This window comes from Castanea sativa, chromosome 1 (genome assembly GCF_040712315.1).
Source record: "Castanea sativa cultivar Marrone di Chiusa Pesio chromosome 1, ASM4071231v1".
Lineage (NCBI taxonomy): Eukaryota > Viridiplantae > Streptophyta > Magnoliopsida > Fagales > Fagaceae > Castanea > Castanea sativa.
The window spans coordinates 79,291,868-79,311,179 of record NC_134013.1 but is presented as its reverse complement, the minus strand read 5'-3'; the positions used below and the strand labels follow the sequence as shown (position 1 = coordinate 79,311,179).

The 19,312-nt window shown below is 35.3% G+C and overlaps 2 protein-coding genes across 3 annotated transcripts; one reads left to right on the top strand and one right to left on the bottom strand.

Moving 5' to 3' along the window:
- The first annotated feature begins 221 nt into the window (after window positions 1–221).
- Window positions 222–3,495, top strand: LOC142614146 (uncharacterized). Of its 2 annotated transcripts, none has more exons than XM_075786696.1 (3): window positions 222–680; window positions 2,738–2,796; window positions 2,886–3,495. In XM_075786696.1, exons 1-3 carry the CDS (start codon window positions 561–563, stop codon window positions 3,226–3,228), a joined length of 522 nt encoding a protein of 173 aa, XP_075642811.1. In that variant the 5' UTR covers window positions 222–560; the 3' UTR covers window positions 3,229–3,495. The 2 variants fall into 2 exon arrangements, with proteins under 2 accessions (XP_075642811.1, XP_075642817.1); XM_075786702.1 differs by having other exon boundaries at window positions 362–677.
- Window positions 3,496–6,072: 2,577 nt separating this feature from the next.
- LOC142621536 (triphosphate tunnel metalloenzyme 3-like) lies at window positions 6,073–9,147 on the bottom strand. The gene is made up of 2 exons (XM_075794816.1): window positions 8,243–9,147; window positions 6,073–6,351 (listed from the first exon to the last, which is right to left on the bottom strand). The coding sequence occupies exons 1-2, from the start codon at window positions 8,841–8,843 to the stop codon at window positions 6,335–6,337; spliced, it is 618 nt and encodes a 205-aa protein (XP_075650931.1). The 5' UTR covers window positions 8,844–9,147; the 3' UTR covers window positions 6,073–6,334.
- Window positions 9,148–19,312: the final 10,165 nt, after the last annotated feature.

The window sequence follows — 19,312 nt, the reverse complement described above, 5'->3', positions numbered from 1 at the left end:
AAAGACCGTCATTGGTTTATTTTAGCTATATCAAACTTGGGACCTTTAACCAAAAAAAAAAAAAAAAAACTTAGGACCACATGATTTTCATTTGGTTTGTCATGGCATGGATTTCCAACACAAGATCCGAAGCCTCAAGTAAAAAAAATCTGATAAAATGATCTTACTTAAAGGTCAAATTTAAAAAATATAAAAACATTTACTTTAGCCACACCAACTTTAGCTACTTCCACTCCTCACTCAAAAAATCATCCAATCAAGTAAATCTTTTTTTCCTTTCGTGGAAGCAAAGAATTTTGGGCTGGAAATAACAAAAAAAATCACTAGCAAAAACCCTAACCGGACCAAACCCTAGGGTTTACCCTAACCGCACCAAACCACAACACTCTTCCCCTCCACAATCCCAGAAGCCAATCAGTCTCTCTCTCTCTCTCTCTCTCTCTCTCGCTCAGTCTTTTCAGGCCTATTTGTCTATCTCTGTCTCTCAAACACATACACTAAAACTCTCTCTTTTTGCAATTTTTTTTTTCTCTGATTTTTTTTTAGGGTTTTTGGGGACAATGGAGGTGGTGGGTTTGAGCTCTATGGAGAATAACATGTGGGTTTTCTCTGTTTTGGAATCTATGGTGGTAGAGACTGTTCTTGCTGCTGGAAAGTCTCTTGCTTGCCTTATCATGGTGGTATAGCCTTTTCAACACTAGCCTTTTTTTAAGATATAATGCTCTATATTGTTCTTAACATTGAATAATATTGTATAGGAGTTGAAATTTCTTGCCTTTGGTTTGCTTTTAAGGTTTCCTGAATTATTTATGTTTATGATACAGTGGTTTCCTGAATTTTTTTGTCAAATTTCATGCCTCTATTGTGATGTAATAATACTAAAGGTTTTTCCTCCTTTTTTTAAAAAAATAAAAAATAAAAAATTTTGAGCAAAAACCCTTTGTAGTTTTAGTTCATGTGGGATGCGTCAGAATTAAAATATGCACTTCTTGTTAAATCTGGACATAGCTTTGTATATTGGGTGTTTGTGGGAACAAAATTGTTTACTTTAATCGTGAGCTACTTTTGTTGGAATGTTCTTTTTTCCATAAATTAGTGCTTGAGAGTACTGAACAAGGAGTTGTTGGGAACCTACTAGTTTTTTCCCTGGTTGTGTTTGACATTATTTAAATTATTTTATTCTGTCTATAATTGGGCTGCCTGAACTATCTATGGGCTGAAACCTTTACTCAAAAGGGTGTGGAGGAATGGGGGTTTTGAGAATCTGTGTTTGTTTGTTTTTTGCATAAATGTAGCATTGCATTTTATGGGCTAGGTTTCTTTTTCTTGTATTGGAGAATTATATGCCATATTGTTTGCAACCAAAATATATTCTGCTTTTAAAATGTTTGCTGATGGTTTAGATTCCTTGTGTTATTGCTTGATAGGCCCTACTGTTTTTTGGTTTTTGATTAGTTTAGCTTAGAGTAGCATAGAATACTTTATTTTTGGATGAACACTTTTCCTTGTAATAACCAAAATTAAGCCATTCTGCTTTTAAAATGTATGCTGATGGTTACAAATTCCCTGTCTTATTGCTCATTAGGCCCTACTATTTTTTGTTATCAGTTTTGTTAAGCATAGAGTACTTTTATTTATATATCAACACTTCTCTTTCCTGATTTTCGACATTCCTTCTCAGTTGATGCTTTTTAATGCTTTCTATGTATGCCATCTCGTCTTTGTTTACGTTATATTAAGTACCACCTTGATTTGGTGTTACCATATCTATATCAAATGGACACAATCAAAAGTTGTGATCTTAGAGTGTCTCTTCAAACTGGGCTGAAGGAATCTTCTCCAAACTCTAATGGGATGGCTAAAATGACCACCCCCCACCCACGGTTATTTATTTTTTTTGGGAAAGAGTTTACCTCTAAACCAGCTTGGAGAAAAATTCCTCCAACCCTCTTCATGGCTATTTAGACAACCTCTCATGTGCGATTTTAGTCATGTGATCTAGTTATGAGCGACTTGCTTAAATAATTTAATGAGTTGTGTGATTTGATACACGTAGATGTTTTTTTGAATTGCCACATAATGGGTTTGAGGAGAGTTTTCCAAATTGGGAAAATTTTATTTGTTTGTTTGGATGACTCATTAAAGTCATTTGAACTAATTACATGACTCTTAAATAGGCCATGTGATGAAAAGTTCATGTGGATACTCATATGAGTCACCATGTAACTAATTTTTATTGGGCCCTGCATTAAGTTCTATGGCTCAATAAAGAAAATTTGTGCATCTGCTTTTGGGTAAGCATCACAAATTTGATAATGCCATTCCTGCTTTCAAGATAACAAATGAGCATCCACTTCTATTATCCTGTTTCCAAAAAGGCCGTCTTCTTCATTATATCCTATTGGGGGTTTCTTGTTGTCAACTGCATATGGATGTACCAAAATATTGTAAAACGATATGTGAAAATGTTGGTTTGTAGAAGGCCATCTTCTAATTGCTCTCACACTATTTGTGTCAACAACCTTATTTCTCGACACTTTGGTAAATGCAATGGTAGTCGATTCAACGAGGAAATATTTGATGATGCTTTGTATTTAAAACACATTCAAAAGCCCCTGTTTTTTAGATAAGTTCTCTGCTGGATGCTATGCATGAGATGTTGCTGTATTTCCTTGTTTGTATTTTTATGCATCTTTGTTTAAGCTGTCTGACCAACGTTACTTGAGGCTCTTTTCAGACTGGATCACTGCTGAATGATATCAGTGTGTCACCAAAATTGACTGCAATGGATGGAAGGTAATATTGATTCCATGCCTCATATACTTGCATGATGGGTATTTGTGCGGAAACTCAATTAAGTTGGTGGGTTTTACTTCTATCGGCAGGTTTCCTTTTGAAGAACTTCACAAAAGGCAACGTCCTGATCAGGAAAACAAAGACGGTAGTGAAACAGAGGATGACGATGATGATGGCGATGATGATGATGATGCTAATGATCAGGATGATGATGCTGGTGATGAGGACTTCTCTGGTGAGGAAGGGGAGGATGAAGGAGATCCTGAGGATGATCCTGAGGCCAATGGTGACGGAGGAAGTGATGACGAGGACGACGACGACGATGATGGTGATGATGAAGATGATGATGAGGATGGGGAGGACGAAGAGGAGGATGAAGAAGATGATGAGGACGAGGAGGTTCCCCAGCCACCTTCAAAAAAGAGAAAGTGAGAATTACATTTCAGCCTATTGCTTTCCCATTGGAGTCAGGAGTTTGGAGTAGGGAGGGAAAACTTAGCTTGTCAGTCTGCGTAGTAGGTTAGGAATTCAGTCTAGTTCTAAATGGTCCTCTGTTTAGGTCTTTGTTAAGGTACCAATTATTATCATTACTATTCTTATTAGTAATAGTAATAGGACTATGTACATCGTGGGTTCTTGTGGAATTAATGGATATTCATATATTACTAATTATCTATTGAAGTTGGAATTTTGATGTGAGCTTTCTATCCTGGATGAGTGAATGCCATATTACTATTGAGTTTTGTTTGCAGGAATGGATCAAGTTAGATTACCTATCAAAAACAAAATTAAATTAATGGATCCAGTTTGATAGGTTGGCGCAGCTTAGACATCCTGGTCTAGCTAGGGGGAAACTGATACAATTTCTCTCCTACTTCCTTAGGATCAGCCGATCAGGATCTCCTTTATTTCAAACTTGGAGGTAAATGGAAATGGTGAAAATCCTCTTTATTTCAAACTTGGAAAGTAAATGGAAATGGTAAAATTTTGGATTTTCGCAATACTAAATAAGGATCATGACGTGTGAATATGATCTAATAGACTAATACTATTTATAGTCTCAAGTGACACTCTCATTTTCATCAATAGGAGCTATCACTCTTTAGGCAGATTTCCTCTTTTGGATCCAATTAATTTTTTTATTTTTATTTATCCATCAAGTGTAGTTAGTCATATAAAAATAATTTTTTTTTACATAAAAAATTGATTCTATATTTGAAAAAAAAAAACTAAACAATAAATATTCTATAAATTTTAATCTTTGGTAATTGGTATACTTGCATATTAATGTTTAAATTAAATAATGTCTTAATTTTAATAATTTATCTTTTTTATTTTTTTAATATATAGTTGGAATAGGATTCTTGGTGTCCACCTTGAAAATGATTTCAAATAAAAAATTTGAAAAAGAAAAGAATAAGGATAGTAGGAAATCAAATATATGGGGCTTTTTAGCCATTTGATGAAAAATTGTGGGGGCAACAATTTATGATTAACAATAAGATGACGTGTCCCTTCGTATTTCCTTGTAAAAAAACATTAGTGACCTAAATGTTGAACCAATAATCCAACAGTTAAATCAATGAATCATCTTATCACTCTCTTGATAGTTCAATACTGGATTCAATTTTGATAACTAAGATTATGACTTGTAAATCTTGAATTAGGCAAATAGGTTTGACCCAATTTTGTACTTTTTTTTTTGGTTGTCGTTGAGAATGACCCAAATTTTGTACTTACAAATGTTGTTGAGAGCACAATGTGATGCCCTCTTTTTCAAAGGTTTTGCATTGGTGTTAGATGTTATTACTCTAAATTGAATAATCTATTCAAAACAGACTATTTTTTCTAACAGTTTTTCCATATTTTTGTACTGTTTGAATAGTGAACAGTGATATTTAACTTTTACCTATCTACTTTTTCAAATACATTTTCTAATAGATTCTCTATTCTTTTTCTATCTCATTTAAATATTATTTCCTCTTTCATTATTTATTCATTATTTATTCTTTTTTTAACAACTATATTTTTCAATAAGAAGTGTTACATCCACAACATTTTTCGCAATACTTTCACAACAAAATTTATGTGAAAAGTTGTTACTAATTCTAATTTGAACCCATCACTAAAATTATTTTTTTACTCACTAATATTAACTAATAACAATTTGTTACTTAAAATTTATTGTGAAAATATTGTGGTAACATTTCTCAATTAAGATTTTTTATTTTTTATATTATTTTTCCTTTCTTTCATTTCATTTTCATCCGTACGTTTCATTTTTTTTTCTTGTTTTTCTCCTCCACACACGTGTCCAACCTATCTCTACCCCCCTTTCTTTTATTTTCTTTTTCTCCCTCATTCAAGAACATTCCAACAAGCTCTCTCTCTCTCTCTCTCTCTCTCTCTCTCTCTCTCTTACTTGATTCCAGAACATTCACTAGCTCTCTTTGCGATAAGAAAAGAAAGAAAAGAGTTATAGAGAGAAAGAACAAGAGAGATGGGTCATTGTGCCGTCGCTCATCTTCGTCTCCAATGCAGTCTAGATGGGTTAAATGGCTTCTGTCTTCTGTCAAAACATTTCAAGTCAAAATATTTTCAAGGGTTTGATGTGATGTAAAATTTTTGAAGCACAGGTCACCAAAACTTAAAAAACTTTAGAAATGATTTTAACAGTCAATTGAAAATGTTTTCATTTTGACCAACATTTTACAACAAAACAGACAATATAAAATGCTAAAATGCTGAAAATATTTTAAAGTTTAACATTTTACAAACAAAGAATGCGGTAGTCTTTTTCCCTCTAATAGTTGACAGTTACTACAAGGGGCATTATGATGTCCGGTCTCTAATAGTTGACAGTTACTTCAAGGGGCATTATGATGTCCGGTAGTTGATAGTTACATGTAACCTTCCTGCATTATCTTTTGGTTGTGCATTTATGAAACTTTAACCTTGCCTCCCAAACGATGTAGAAAAGTTTATTGAGTTCTACCACAAACAAATTCACAATTTTTGCCTCAACTCTCATATGCGGCAAATTGTGACGGACTATTTGTCATTTTCACATGAACCTATCGCATTTTTCTCTACTAATCACAGGTAGCCATGTGAGAAAGTTGTGCATTTTTTTTTGTGGTGCTAGATTTTTATATGTTTATTAAACCCATAGATGCTGACATGATCTATATGAGCATATATTGGCGTGAATGCTGACACCCTACCATTTGGATCCAAAAAATGAGTAGTTCTAGTTCATCAAGGAAAAAGTACAAATGAAAATCAAGTGAAACTCATTAGATTGAGAACCAACCAAAGTTTATAGATTTGGCCATAAAGTTCATAAAAATAATAGTATGCCACAAGATAGAAAATGGTTTATTACAAACTTAGGACTAATCACTTTTGGGGGGCAACATTTGGGAGTAAGATGCTTGAGATTGAGAAGAAAGATAATCATTCTCTTTATGAGTCGAATTCTAAACCTTGCTTCATCACCAGGACATCTTTCACCTCACTGGCCACTGTCCACTGATAATCATTGTCTGGGATAGCCTGCAAAATGCATATTAAATGGATAAATAATCCCAATAAAGTCGCTCGACATTCAACAGTGAGATTTACAAGCGGATGGGAATAGCAGTCATAATTAGATTAAGGAGCATCATGTTTCTAATAAATATAGCAAATCTTAATCTCAGTCATGGAAAAACTAGTTTCCACTATTTGTTTTATGTCAATAGAACTACAGCAGAATTGATAGGGCGAAAGATCAATCAGAGATGGGACATTAATATCGAGCCGATTGACCGTCTTTCCCATAAGTACAGTCCAAAACTCGCAGACATACCACAATTCTTCTAATTACCATTTGAATGACTACATATGCATAGAAATTTATATGGGTTATAAATTAAGTTCCTTCATCAAGACAGACATTTTAAAAGTAGCATGGTATCTAGTCACAGCACTATCACTCAGGTGTCATGAGGTTACTCACATGAAAAGAGTTGTTCAGGACCCAAGGATCCTGACATAGGTCAGGATACCTTTGTTGTACGTCAAAAGAATGGGTTCTGTAGGGGATGACTTGATAACTAAAAATAAGGCCAGAAAGTGTTAAAAATTATTGAGTTGGTTATGCATAGAAAAAAACAAGTGAAATGATTATTGAAAACATTGAGTAGTTGTTGTTGCCTAACTCTTGATGAGCTCATGCAGGCTCTAGAATGAGAATGGATTAACACACGAATCTCTAAAGTTTGAATAGGTATTTGATTAAGGAATGCATCATGGTCATATTCATGAAAATGACCTAGGTGACTGGACTTCAATGCAATCATAATGTTATTTATAGGAAGCTGTACCACCTCATATTCATAACTTAGAATTGTTGATTAGGCTGGTATTTTCAAATACACATTTCATTCCTGGTCAATTAACATTAGAATTGGAATAAAATTGTATTTGAGGATCAAATGACAAAAACAGCTATAATGAAGCTTGTGTTAAAAACTTAAAATAAGTGGAAGAATTAGGTTTAGCAATAAGAAGAACAAGGATGATGAGTCACAAGACAGACAATAAGAACTTCGAACCATAATAATAATAAAAAAAAAAAATCACAACTAAATCAGAGACTACAACCATGAAAGATGATAATCATGACATTCAGGAGGTTGTTCAAGGTTGCAAATGACAAACATGAAGGACAAGGTTTGAACAACCATTAGTCAATTTGTCACATTCAACTCAACTAAGCCTTAATCCTAATTGCAGTTGGCTACCATGTTCATAAGATGTAAAAAGAAGTTTTAGGCTTGCTATCAACCTACCACAACCCCTATCCTTTACCCAGGCCTTGGATTAGGCTATGCAAAACAGATATAACACTAATTTTAGTATCCCTTTTCCTCTCCTCTCCTCTCTCCCTATTTGCCTTTCAACTGAACACAAGGTAGATGAAATAGGCAAAACTTAGGTACAGTTCCTTAGGAGCAGTACATTAGGTTCCCCAATTAAATTTAAACACAGCTGCATTGAATTTTATTGTAATTGAAATTGTCCTTGGAAAAGATAACATTGTTTGTGTTACACTAGTTAATGCAACCATGTGCTTGAATTTAATTAGAGAACCTCTTGTTCTGCGGTATGAATTCATATATGTGTAAAAAATTAGATTTGGGGTAGCAAAGAAATGCAAAATATTATGTTCAGTGTTGATTTGGTATATACAAGACAATTTCACCAAAATTCCAGACTCTGATAAGCTTGAAGAATTTGGTTCTCAATCCCAATTCAAATCCATATATATTCCAATCATTGAAACCATAACAATTCTAAATCAACCTAGCAATCAAAGAAATATCCAACTAAAAACTTCATCAACAAAAAACCCATATCCAAAACTCAAACAAACACAGTAACAAAACAAAAATTCACTCACCTGGCAGGTTCCCGGAGCGAAAAATCGCGAACTTGGAGGTGACAGAGTAAGAATAATCGATCCCATTGTCTTTGAGAAGCTCTTCGATCAATTTCTTGGCCTCCTCTGGATCACTACTTTCGCATTCAATCTCATACAGAGTCCCAAACCCGAAATCAGTCTCATCCACCTCCAATTTCAAACCTTTCCATTCATACACCTCCCTCACATTCCGAAACCCTCCTAACCCCACAAACCCTAGCGCCCCAAACTCCTCCTTCGCCCTCCTCAAAACCCTAGACTCCGCCGCGCTCGAAAGAATCTTCTCCGGCTCGGCCACGCAGTCTCTTCCGATCGACGGGTCCAACGGTTCCTCGTCCTCCTCGACGCGGCTGACGCCGTCGACGATGACGGCTTTGGCCTTGAGAGTGACGACGCAGAGAGGGTCGTTGTCGGAGAATCGGAGACGGAGGGTGGCTCGGCGCGATGAGAGCTCGCCGGAAGAGCCGTCGAAGAAGTGGTTCTCTTGGCGGTGGGTGGCGACGTGGAATGGGGAGAGGAGTGTGGTGACGTGGCGGTGGGCCACGGCGTCAGGAAGCCGCAGCTTGACCTCGACCTCCATTGTTATTGGGAGGAGAGGCCGATGCGGTTTTGGATGGAAGAGGGGTCTTTGTTGTTGTGGCGATCGAGGTGGTGGAGGAGAGCGGTGGTGGTGGTGGGGGCGGTGGCGGAAGTGCTGGTGGTGGTGGTGGCGTGTTTGCGGGCTTGTTCGAGTTCGTCTTTGTCTTCGATCTTGACTTCGATCTTGCTAGGCTTTCTTCTCAGCATCTCTCTTCGAACGGTATTTTCACTCACTCATTCACAGTGGCTTTCCATCAAAACAAAGGGGGGAATGTGCAGATTAGGCATGTGGATGGCATCAATGTAGTAAGTTAGGCAACGTTTGAAACTATAAAGGAAACTAACAACTCGAGTTTTTGAAACTCGAGATTCACATTAAAACTCGAGTCTTCTAGACTCGCTTTGTGCTCGCTGCGCTCGCTGAGGTGGAGAAAAATGCCACCTGGATCTCGAGTCTTAAAAACTCGATTTTTATAAAAATAAAAAAACATTTAACTCGAGTCTGATAGACTCGAGTTCAACGGCACAAAAAAAAAATTTCTCACAGATCTCGAGTCTTTGAGACTCGAGATTTACACAACAGTGCCCAATCCGCCAGACTCGATTTCTACCGGAATCTCTCTAAGTTTTTCTGGCCTTACCTGGAAATGAGGGAAAAACAAAATCCCAGTGGACGAGAGCTTTTCTGTTTTGAGACCGTGATCAGTGAGCTTTTGGTGCTCTTTCGCGATGCCGTCGACAAATTCCGACACGGCGGCCTTTTGACGGTCCCTCTCGTCGGTGGACTCGCTGCGCTGACGGCGGCGCTTTCGGGCCGGTGAGCGAGTGTGGGACCGCGTGTGGCACGAGGTTCGCGTGCGGTCCGGTGTACGGGACCTCTTGCTGCGGCTAACTCGGTCTCGGTCTCGGTCTTTGTCGCGGTCACGGTCGCGGTCCTCCTTGTCTCTCCGCCTCTCTCTGTCTCGCTCTCTGTCTCTGTCTCTGTCTCGATCTCGGTCTCGGTCTCGGTCTCGGTCTCGGTCGCCGATGGGTTTTTCTGCCACCGATGAGATGCGGTAGATGCGGTAGAGGGTTTGGGGTTTGAAGGAGATGGAGCGTCTGGGCGTCTGGGCGCTGGGACAAGCGAGTTTCAGAAACTGATGAAAATGATGATAAATCGAGTTTTTGAAACTCGATTTCAACCTGAAGCAAATCGAGTTTCAAAAACTCGATTTCAACGTGGTTCCACGTGGATTTTTCTTCCACATCAGCTACCACCACTTACAAATCGAGACTTAAAAACTCGAGTTTTATCTAGGAACTCGAGTTTTAGACACTCGAGATGCTAGTTTTCAACATTGTTTTAAAACGTGGCAACTAACTAAATTTTTTAATATTTAATGTTATTTAAAAATAAAATTCAAAACAAAGGCATATATAGTTTAATTGGATTCCTGTCCTTTTTGTCAATTTTTTCTGGCCGAAATGTAAATATATTAGTTTATTTATAAACTAGTAAATATATTAGTTAAATAGATCTCTTCAGTAAAAAATAAAATAAAAAACATCTCGAGTTTTAGAAACTTAACTCAGTAGTAATAGCTAATATGAGGTGGATGGATGGAGGTAGATGTAACTCGGGGTCAGAAACAACACAAGGATTGGTTGGATGTATTGCAGGGTCAATAAGACGGGTTACTACACGTCGGCCACAGAATAATATTATCATATTATTTCATAACCACAAGACTTATAATGCTTGAAAAATTCTATTATTTTATTCTATTATTTTAATTGGGCTCTTAAAATAATAGAATTTTTCAAGCATTATAAGTCTTGTGGTTTTGAAATAATATGATAATATCGGGGTCAATAACAACACGAGGGTTGGTTGGAGGTATTTCGGGGTCGATTAGACGGGTTACAACACGCCGACCACGGAATAATATTATCATATTATTTCAAAACCACAAGACTTATAATGCTTGGAAAATTCTATTATTTTAATTGGGCTCTTAAAATAATAGAATTTTCCAAGCATTATAAGTCTTGTGGTTTTGAAATAATATGATAATATTTGCCAAGTATTATTGGCCTAGGGATTTTAAAATAATAGGATTTGCCAAGTATTAATATTCTTGAGCTTTTGAAATAATATGATAATATTTGCCAAGCATTATTAGCCTTGGGCTTTCGAAATAATTGTGTGTCAAATGCAGGGGTGGAGCTACGTTTTGCTATGGCCCCCCAAAAATGCTCAAAAATTTATTATAGCTGCTAAAAAATAGGTTCTACAGAATTGTCGTAAGAGTTGGCCCCTCCAAATGAAACTAATTGGCCCTCCCATGTGTCATTGACTACTTGTTTCATTCAAATTCACTTAGTACTCATTTGGGTACAGCTGAATCAGGCGCATTTCAACATCTGCGTTTCCTTCTTCTTTTTTGTGGAAAAGCATATTTTAGCCCAGACATGTGGGTCCCGTGCACTATTCAAGGGACCCACGCACTATTAACACATTTAAAAATTATTTTGCTACAATGTTTTCAGTTTTCAGCAAAATAAATAGTATCCAAACGCACTCTTAATTATTGACTTTTTTTTAGTCTTTCCTCCATCTCTCCTCCCCCCAACACATCAACAAGCCTACAACTTTTATAGCTTTATAGTTTTACTCACTTTTACTATTAGTTTCCCTTAAAAACTACTTCACCCTTTCAATATGCATTTTCCAATGTTCTACTTTCTAGCCCCTTCCAAAAGAGCTCATCACTCAGTGCAAATGTTCTCATAGTATTACACTAATTCTCTTCAATCTCTTTACAAAAATTCATTAGAGCATTGATGAGTGGGTCATACATACATAAATAGAGACACATATTTTTTGTGAATCAATATAATGATTTAGTCTTGGCCAACCTCCCCAAAGATAAATTTCTAGCTTCGCCCCTGGCCAAATGGTAATAGTCTTGGGCTTTAAAATGTTAGGTTGCCAAGTAGTAATCGTCTTGGGTTTTTCATATTGCCAAGTATCTTGAGCTTTTGATATTGCCAATCATGGATTATCTTGAGCTTTTGAGTAAAAGTACATAGATTAGGGAAATCACTAATGCACTCAAAATTGTGTTTAATAGTTTTTTTAAACTGAAATCATGACTTTAAGTCATGATTCTAGTTTACAACCATTTAAATTGAAATTGTGACTTAAATTGCACATACAATTTTGTGTCTAATAAGAAGTGTGTAATAGACATTACTCCATAAATTATATGCCACTAAGTCATGAAGGGTAAGGATTAAAACATTTACAATCTTGTAAAGAAAAAATTTAATAAATATATTTTTGGTAATACACATGTTGGCTTAAAAGATTTATATACTATTAGAAAAAGATCAAAACACTTACAATATATTTATTAAAATATTTCTATTTTTCTCCTTTTGAAGAGTCTTTCTCCTGCGAGATTTTTTTAATAGATAAGATTCACAAGTGAGTTATATATGGTATATACACAAAATTGTGGAAATTGTACCATGCAAGTAATAGACTGTATTGCGTTTGGTTAATGGGAAGAGTAGCTACAACCAAGAAAGTTTTATTCAAAATTCTTGATACCCTTTCAGGTATATTATTATTATTATAATTGTTGTTGTTATTAAATTCATTATTTTCAAGAACATGGGAAAAACATTTACACTTAGTATAAGTATAAGTGATTGTGGGGTGTGAGCGACAAGGACCAGAGTTCAAGTCTCTAGGAGGGAGCTTCACACACATATACATTTAAATTAGGCTAAAATAGAAATTCTATCTTGTATTAAAAAAAAAAAAAAAAAGAACATGGGAAAAACAACCAACATCAACGAAGTATAACTTACCATAGTATTAATGAAAGTTATCTGGCATTGATGGTATTAATAACACTTAAAAATGTTTTAGTTTTTATGTCTTGGATAAGTACTATAAATTCCCATCCTCTTGCTTCCATTAGCCTCAAGCATCCCCTAATACCACTGATAAACCTGGAGTCATATACACTATAGGTTTATCCACTTTGATAACTACCATGGCAAATCACTCTTAAATAAAAAAAACAAAAAAAACTACCATGGCAAATAAATAAATAAAAATCGCTCTCATATTGATATATGCATGTTTGGCAATGTTGGTTCTTGCAGGGCTAGCTCAATTGCCACAAACACCTACATTGCCTTAAATACTTGGATTGTCACAAATACTTAGATTGTCATAATTATTTGGATTGTTGCCACAAATAACTAGATTGTTCCCTAACCTTGGAGTTGGGGGACTTTCAGGGGAAAACGGGCTGTGTTTGTCATCTCCTGTAGACATACCAGGGTGTCTTACTCAAGTTTTTGGTTCACTTGTAATATGGCCAATTAAGCACTATAGGTTCCTCTTGTTGCAAAGCCATCTCGGAGATTGAGGGTAATTGCTTGTCTAATATGTTCTCCTTTAATCCCTTCTTTGCGCCATTGCTTAATAACTCTTGTGGTCAACCATCTAAAGGAAATAGACAGGTCTCCAGACTCACCATGAGTAAGGCCGCTTTACCAGAGATTTTACAGAGAAATCAGCACATACAGGAATGCTGGTCATCTCTTTCAGATGTAACAGGGTTTCTTATAGATGTTATGATTCACTCTTTAATGGAAGAGTTAGCTTCTTTGGCACTACATGTTGTAAAGCCATCACTTTGGTCAATGATTATTACTTGCCTAAATTGTTCCCTTTTAACCCAGCTTTTCATTCAACACTTAAAAATGTTTGTTTGACTGGCTTTAGAGTTGGAGGACCTGCACCTTCACCTTTGGGAGCAGATTAGATCATTGTGAGTAAGCTCTATTTGCCACTGAAATTACCTTTTCTAGGACTATCAGAAGGAATTGGGAACAAGACTTTGCAAAATGTTGGTCATCACTTTTAAGCATTAATCGGTGTATTAATGAGATTTATGGAACTCTTTCTAGGGGCAAATTTAGTGTGGTCAGTCCTGCTTGCTACAAATCCATCGCTGTTATTAGTCACAAGTGTTGGCCCAAGATGTTCCCACTCAATTCATTGTTCCCTCCATTCCTCAAGAGTAAATGTGCACACAGTGCTTCTAGAGCTGCACCAAAACCTAGGAGAATTTGATCATGTCTATGAATTTAGACTGGCTCATGAATGTGTTATGTATTGTGTGTACTTGTGTATGAATAGTTCAACTCGTGATAAGTTTATTTTTTGGAATTTATGTTTTCATGCTAATTTATACTACAATTTTGGGATCATCCCGTCACAGAAAAAATTAGTGGTGATCCAAAAATAACATTTAAATTAAGACGATACCACAATATTTTGTTTCAATAATTTTTTTTTTTTTTTTTTTGAGATGATCATTAGAAAAGAATTGATAACTTTGTTTTCTTCCGGATTTTCTATAGTTAAATTACTAAAAGTTAATTACAACCTAAGAAAAGTGGACAAACAAATAAGGTATAGTTGGATGTGAGTTGGGTAACCTAGCAATTTACCAAGACCTAGTTATGAGTCCTTTGATTATGTAAATACTATTTTGAAATCAAGAAAAACTGTTTATGTTGTTTGAAAACTTTTCTCATGGTTTCAGTCTATTGGATATTTCACAATATGAGTCAGTGCAATATCAAAATAAAAAATAAAAAGAACAATATGTTTTGGTTATTTTCATTGATAAAGTCTTTTATTGTTAACTATGAGACCTAAATTTGAATTATGCCTCCACAAAAAAGCAATCAAGTAGTGCCATGGCTTGGCTTAAAAAATCAATCATTATGGATTATAGATCACGAATTTTCAAATACTGTTATAGCTATATAAAAAAATAAATATAAGATAAAAACTTTAAAAAGTTGAATATTGAGTCCTATGAATTCTGAATAGAATTATGTCAAAATAAAATATGCATATGCGGTGACGTGCCACGAATTTTCTGCCAGGGGCCAAAAATCCTCCTTTCCCTTAAAAAAACGACATGTATGTGTAATTTTTCTTTAAAAACAAAACATAAGTAATAGTAACTAAAAACAAAACTTATACACACACATATGTTTTTATGATGATATCAATTAAAATTTATATTTCTCTATTCAAAACTATATTTTTAAAGTATATCATTTTTATGATGAATCTTAACGTTATTTTGATTCATTTAAATAGGTCACAATCCAATAAATAACAAGTAGTATATACCAAATATTTAAATTAACTGAAAATTCATAAATTATATAATAAACGCCAAGGTCCTTATAGCTCCTCAATTATATTGTGTCGTGTTTCTAATATAGACATATAGGGTTTGAATCTCCCCTCTCCCGCTTAAAATGTGTAAGAAGATAAATTAAAAGTAGAATATAGCTATACACAAAACCATAATATGTGTATAAGAAGATAAGTAGAATATGGATATTCATAAAATGTGTATGAAGATAAATTAACCATAATGTCTTCAATCTTTCAAATTAACCATAAACTAACACAAAACCACAAATTCCAGCTTCTAAAATCAAATTAGAGAATATAGAATGGAAAAATAAAGCAAACAATTACACCATTGAAATTACCCAAAACAAGGAAATAATTTTATTTACTTACTCACAAACTGAAGCTGAAACTTTAGCGTGTAAGTGTTTGATTTTTTCTTTAGAGAGAGATATCTATATAGTTTCGGTGAGAGAGAAAAGGAAAAGAGAGAAGAGGCTGTTGATGTGAGAGAGGAGTATGGCTGAATAAGAACAATGAGAGAAGAACAGAGAAACAAAAAGAATGGAATTCGGTAGCAAAGAAATAAGGGAGAAGGGTGGTGGGGCACATGTCTTGCTAAGGGAAAATGTGTTGATGACTCACCCATTCGGCTTTTTTCAAAATTTACTTACCACTGCCCTCATAAACTTATATTCTAGAAAGGCCTAACTAGCAAAATAATTCTGCATATATATCCTTACCTTTAAAAACTTCTTCCTATAACCTTAAAAAAAAAGCTACATCTTTTATAACGTCAAAATATCAAAATCTTATGCACTTAAAGTAATTAAGACAATAACAAGTATATAAATTCATAAAATTAATCATGCAAATAGGCTGTGATGTTACAAATAGCTCTGTAATTTATTAAATGTTCAAAATTTAAGTCTCAATTTGTATTTAAAAGTATACATTAAAAATGAGTTTATGCACTAAATAGTAAATAACATTAGATTAGCATGAAATTTGACTGACGTATTAAGAATATAGAAAAAATGTAATTCAATAATGTGTAGGATGGGTAAAAAAATGTAATTCATCAATCAAAATTTGGGTTAAAAATTTGATCAATATACTTTGGGTAGTACACATGCAAGTTGGGTTAAAAGATTTATATACTATAATAATAGAAAAGGATAAAACACTTGTATTAAAATGTTTCAATTTTTCTCTTTTTGATGAGTATTTCTCATATGAATTTTTTTTAAATGATAAGATTCTCCTATGAGTTATATATAGTATATACACCAAATCGTAGATATTGTAAATTAGAAGTTGACCAATCTTTTGCGTTTGGCTAATGGGAAAAGTAGCATTATTTTCACTAAATTCATTATTTTCAAGAACATCATTGGGAAAAATGACTAGCATCAATGAAGTATAACTTATGATCTTTGATAGGGGTAATTTTTAATTGGAAAAATAAAAGAAGCTGTTGGTCTCCAAGAACCTGTTGGCTCTATTATGCATGATGACGACTTCACGTAAGATGAAGCCATCAGTCTCAAAGCCGACAACTTCATCCCACTACCTAACGGCATCTACGCCTGGACGAGATGAGAAGCTGATGGGGAGAAAGTTGAAGGCAAGAAAGGAAATAGTGACGGGTCTAGCATGACTATACTTGGCCTCCATGAATATGCATATAAGGAAACATCTTGTGCCCCACAGCTAACCCTAATCAAGGGAATCCTTACAAGGAAAGTATCCCGTGACATACGCGTACTAATAAAGATCTTCTCTACAAGGAAAGACCCTCTCCACCAAGAAATGGATGTCAACTCTACGCTACTATAAAAACCCCAAAACCCTCACAAACCAAGGTACGTTTAATTCACCCTAGCTATGACACTCTAGAGTTGTGAAAAAATTCTCTAACTTGATCGTCGAAAGGTATTTGGCCAGTACCACACCGGTACCCTTCGTAGGTTCTTCTTCTTCCCTTTGTGTTGTGTAGTTCTTGCTTAGAGTACGTGAGGACCGTGTAGCTCACTGACAATTTTCGGCATCATCAATCTTAATAAAAGTTTTCTAGCATTGATGGTATTAATAGAATGGATTTTGAAGTATTAAACTAATGCATCAATGACACTTAGAAAAGTTTCAGTTTTTATGTTATTGATAGGTAATATAAGTTCCCATCCTCTCACTTCCATTATCCTCAAGCATCCTCCAATAACATTGATAAACAAGTACTCACACACACTACAAGTTTATACAGTTTGATAAGTACAATGGCATATAAATCACAAAGGACTGCTCTCATATAGATATATGCATGTTTGGCAGTGTTGGTACCTACAGGGCTAGCTCAGTTGCCACAAACACCTGGATTGCCTCAAATAACTAGATTGTCACAAATATTCAAATTGTCACAAATATCTGGATTGTTGCCACAAATAACTAGATTGTTCCCAAACCTTGGAGCTAGGGGACTTTCAGGGGCACATGGGCAGTGTTGGTCATCTCTTGTAGACATACCAGGGTGTCTTTACTCAAGTTTTTGGTTCACTTGTCAACGGCCAATTCAGCATTATAGGTTCCTCTTGTTGCAAAGCCATCTCGGAGATTAAGAGAAATTGCTTGTCTAATGTTCCCCTCCAATCCCATCTTTGCTCCATTACTCAATAACTCTTGTGGTCAACCATCTAAAGGAAACAGACAAGTCTCCGGAATCACTGTGAGTAAGGTTGCTTTACCAGGGATTTTACCGGGGAATCAAGACATATAGGAATGCTGGTCATCTCTTTCAGGTGTACCATGGTGTCTTACAGATGTTATGAATTCACTCTTTAATGGCAGAGTTAACTTCTTTGGCCCTACTTGTTGTAAAGCTATCAGTTTGGTTAGTGACCATTGCTTGCCTAAATTATTCCCTTTTAACCCAGCTTTTCATTCAACACTTAAAAATGTTTGTTTAACTGACTTTGGAGTTGGAGGACTTGCACCTTCACCTCTAAGAGTAGATCAAATCACTGTAAGCAAGCTCTATTTGCCAGTGAAATTACCTTTAATAGGACTATCAGACGAGAATTGGGAAAAAGACGTTGCAAAATGTTGGTCATCACTTTCAAGCATTAATTGGTGTGTTGATGAGATTTATGGAACACTTTCCAGGGACAAATTTAGTGTTGTCGGTCTTGCTTGCTGCAAATCCATCACTGTTATTAGTCACAAATGTTGGCCTAAGATGTTCCCACTCAACCCATTGTTCCCTCCGTTGCTCAAGAGTAAATGTGCACACAGTGCTTCTAGGGCTGCACCAAAACCTAGGAGAATTCGATCATGCCTACAAATTCAAATCGGCTCATCATTGGCTATTGCAATATTAATAATGCATTGGCTAGTGATCGTAGGGAAATGTGCTTTTTTTTTTTTTAATTTCAATTGAGAACAATGTTTCCTCGTGAGTTGTTTTTAGAATTTTCTTTTCACTAATAATATTCTAGTTCACATTTAAGCCATTGCACATCGTTCTTGGCATGAAGTTATTTCAAGTTGCATTTATTTAGGTGATTTACTCTCTTTTAGAATGTGTTACGCAAAAGGAATTGTGGCTTAAAATATTGGGATAAGTTCATTTTTTGGAATTTTTAATTTCATCCTAATTTATGCTACAATGTTGCGATCATCTAGTCACATAAAAAATTAATGGTGAACTGAAAATATTATATTGAAATTAAGACGGTACCACAATATTTCATTTCAATAAATTTTTTTTTTTGAAATGATCATGAGAAAGGAATTGGTAACTTTGGTTTCCTCTTGATTTTTAACATTTGAATTTTTGACAGTTAAATAACCTAGTTGTAAGTGCACAATTGTACCCGGACCCAAAAACAAGTGTTGGGCTCAGGCCCAATGAGTCTTATGCAATAAGATTTGTAGAGTGTGAATTTGAAATCTAGGTTCGGGATGTTGGAAGTTTGATTAGCAGGCTAGAGTGCCATAATCTATGCAAATGGTGAACGAATACGACAAAGAAACCTTCTCGGACGTAAGCCGATGACGATTTGTGTATATATATATATATTCTCTTTCTATGCCAAAGTTTACAACTCTTGGTTCCTGTTTTTTCTCAGCAGAAAGTGTTGATCCCCTTTCTCTTTCCTCTCTTGTTTCCTTATATACTTCTCCTTCACTGATTCATCCACGTGTCATACAAATCTTTCCCTTGGGTCCTTGTCCCATCCACCGCCTTCTTG